Below are 3,818 nucleotides of genomic sequence, written 5' to 3'. Positions count from 1 at the left end.
TTTATCGGCAAAGAATTAAATTAAATTAATAATAGAGTATTTGAGGGGTGTTCTAACCCATTTACAAAAAGATGAGAGAAAGATGCAGTGCATCTCCAAAACCATGCTTCTACAATAATCTGGCAGAACAATTAAATTGGACTTTCAATGCTAGAGTTATGCCTTCCCAACGTCAAGCTGGGTAGGAATCATAAGATTAACCACCCATATCGCACCTTCCCCAGCCAATTTACAAGATTACACAGAAAGTGAATACAAAACCAGGTATGCATGGTTTGTTGCGCTCCCGAGACTATGTTCTCTTGGTTGTTACGGAGTAACCAAAGAAGTGTGCAAAATCACTGATGAAGAGCTCATTGCTTTAGACATGGGAATCCTTTTCATGCTCACCTGACAACTTAAACACAGAAAGCATCATATCATAGAGATTTTAAACACATAATAAACACATCATATCACGAGTCACTATATGAAAACTTTACCGAAGGAATTTTATGTTTCAACCAAGCCCAAGCGTTAACTTGAGCAAGACTAAAAATCTCTTCAATGTCAACTTTCTTTTGCTTAAAGATCACCTCATTCCTATGTCTCCAAATCTCCCCAACTATAGCCAACCACATTCCTTTCCACATTGTGTTTTGCCTAGTGTTCAAGCTACTCATATGAAAGTGTTGAAAGTGTATCCTAGCTTGGTTGTGATGCACTAAGCTCACCCCTATCCAGCTATCACACATTTTCCACACCTTTTGAGACATTGCACAAGAGAAAAATAGGTGTGATGCACTCTCTTCACAATCTAGGCAAAACTCACGCAAAGAGTGTTGTAATTGGACTCCCTTCACCGATAATTTATCCTTTGTCGGTAACTTATCCAAGAGTAGCCTCCACCCAAATAATTGTGCCTTCGGAATCACTCTTATACTCCATAACTCTGTGAACACCTTGTCGCTTTCCCCTTCGGAGCTACCCATCAACTTCATATATGCAGACCTTACAGTGTATGCTCCTTCTACAGTTTCCTTCCAACTCCAAGTATCCAGATTCCCTTTCCTAAATGTACGACTATTAATTAGCTGATAGAGTTGTGCTTCCATAGCTTGCTCCCAAACAAGTCTTTGTCTCCTCCAAACCAATTCCCAAACCCATGTGTTGTCGACCCAATGTCCTACTCTAGCTATGGGGCTTTGTTTACTTTCTGAGATTAGATATAAGCTATGGAACCTCAAGCTAAGTGGTGCATCCCCCACCCAAAGATCTTCCCAAAATAATACTTTGTCCCCTTCTCCTATCACCCAGTCTTTACAGTTTTCAAACCATGCTCCTTGTGTTGAGCTTCCACAAACCTTATGGATGTCTTTCCACCATCTTGAAGCAGACTTCAGGATGACAATTTCATTAAGGTTCCTCCATGACCCATATTTTGATTCTAGCACCTCTCTCCATAGGCCTTTGTCCTCCATGCCTAATCTCCACTTCCATTTTGCTAGAAGTGCTCTATTGAAGTTCCTAATTTCTCTTATTCCCAAACCTCCTTCCTCCTTTGGTTTGCATATGTTTTCCCATCGAACCCAGGCTATTTTCCTATCCTCAATGCTCCAACCCCATAGGAAGTTCCTTTGGATTTTCTTTAACTCATCACACACGCATTTAGGTGCTTTAAAGAAGGATAGATAGTACAACGGTAGTGCTGATATTACTGATTTGATAATATATGTGTGCGTAAGTGTGGATATATATATGTGTGTCTTTCCGTTAGCGTAAAAGTATTACCACAAGAAAACTCTTAAATAATGATCAATTTTAGTAACCAAAAATATGTTAAAGACCAATTTTCTAATTAGAACCCAATTATTTTGGTAATCAAAACCTTGATAGCTAATGTTTAGTGAGCAATTTTGAAACCAATTATTTTGGTAGTCAAAATCTTGGTAACTAATGTTAGTGACCAATTAAGAAATCAATTCATAATAAAAACTATTTTAATTATATATTTAGAGACTAATTATAATTTTTTGGAATTATTTTAATTGTCAATAATTTTTAGTTTTTAAATTGGTATCTAAATTAGTCACTATATAGTGACTAATTATTTGTTGTTACTAAAATTGGTCATTATTCAAAGATTTTCTTATTGTGTACTAAACTTTATAAATTAGATATTTCATTGATAAGTATCCTAAAGTATTAGACATGGATATGTGATCCAAGTTGAAGTATCGGTGCATCATAGATAGTAAGTAACCTTAGTAAATAATGTTAGAGACTAATTTTGACTCATGGGTGTGTGCGTGCATATGTAAATATAAGTGGTTAAAATCTCGTAATTAATGTTAGAAACCAATTTAAATTTTAGTTCACAACCAATTATAATTTTTCATTATATATAGAGATCGTGTTAGATATCAATAATTTTAAGTTTATAAAACTTGATTAATGTAGTGAGTAATTATTTTGGTCTTTAAAATTTGGTGCTATTCAATTATTTTCATGTAATCCATAATGGGAAAGTCATTCACATGTGACAAGATAATCATCATGACTTGCACTGTGATTATGTTAATTACATCAATAAAACAAGTCATCATTATTAACAATTTTAATTTTGATGAAAAATTCTTAATCCATTTCAAGAAATTTAACAAGAATGATCATATTGTATCAACTTTTAAAAAATTGGGACCAAATTAAAACATAAAAAATTGGAAGACTAATTTGACACTTTTAGACCAAATCAGGGATAAAAAGAGTAATTAAACCTTTTTTTTTCTTCAATATTAGGAAAATATGAATTGATTTGGGTAAGGTGAAGCTAAACCAAAAACATGTTATTGGTTATGTTATTGTTCTGATTTACATCTTAAACTGCCAATTTATGATCTTTTTAATGTTGTTTTGATATTAAAACTGTACAAAAAATTTTATCGGCAAAAAATTATATTAACGGAATATATAGCCTAGTCCAATTCATATGAAAAAAGACAACAGAAAAATAATAGTCAAGTATGGATAAAACCCTAGTTCGGGAAGTAGTGGTTAATACAAAAGTTGTTGTTCTTATATCACTACGAAATCAAATACACCATATACAAAATCTGCAAAGTTTAGGTAATCAATTTAGAATTAGAAGAGAAGAAAATTTGAAGACAATCTTAAATGAAATTGAAAAGAAGAATAATAAAGCATACATTGAGCTTTCATGTTTGTAACTTTAGCTTTCTTCTTAACGAGAAAGTCTTTTTTTCTTGAGAATCAATTACCACGAGAACAATTGCAACAACACCAATTGATTTACTATTCCTCCTCTTATATGATAATAGATTGAAAAGTTAAAATGACAGTTAAAAATAGAAATTACATTTAGTTTGAGATTTTCCTTTCTTTATAACTTGTAGGATAGAAAGAATACTAAATAATATTACATTGAAAAGTTAAAATGATACATAGAAATATGATGTTATCTTTAAAAATACAATAATAGACATGGAAGAAATTTTTATGTTGCCTCAAATTAAAACATAGGTTTGGATCACCAATAAGTATCCATTAGCAACATTTTCTTATTCTGACTGATGTTTGAGTTCAATTACATATCTTCTCTCAATCTAAAAATTTCAATTTTGGGGTAATTTTCACTTTTTGACTCACCATGATATAAGTTTTATGCTTGATGTATGCTCCCAATGGCTAGAGGTGATATTATTTGTACACTCTGGTATTCATGTTCTTAGACTCCATTCACTATTATTTGTAGCTTTGGTTTGGTTTACATAAAAAGTCTTGTGGAATTAGCTCTTTGCATTGCCTTTGCCTGTCTTCGT

General features: G+C 32.5%; 1 protein-coding gene across 1 annotated transcript; it reads right to left on the bottom strand.

Annotated features, from left to right (window-relative positions):
- Positions 1-309: 309 nt before the first annotated feature.
- On the bottom strand, positions 310-1,460 carry LOC114180829. The gene is made up of 2 exons (XM_028067119.1): positions 483-1,460; positions 310-390 (listed from the first exon to the last, which is right to left on the bottom strand). The coding sequence occupies exons 1-2, from the start codon at positions 1,458-1,460 to the stop codon at positions 310-312; spliced, it is 1,059 nt and encodes a 352-aa protein (XP_027922920.1).
- Positions 1,461-3,818: the final 2,358 nt, after the last annotated feature.

The sequence above is a fragment of the Vigna unguiculata genome, chromosome 4, assembly GCF_004118075.2.
Source record: "Vigna unguiculata cultivar IT97K-499-35 chromosome 4, ASM411807v1, whole genome shotgun sequence".
NCBI classification, from domain to species: Eukaryota; Viridiplantae; Streptophyta; class Magnoliopsida; order Fabales; family Fabaceae; genus Vigna; species Vigna unguiculata.
Note: the sequence above shows the minus strand (reverse complement) of the source record. Positions and strands in the feature narration are given on the sequence as shown.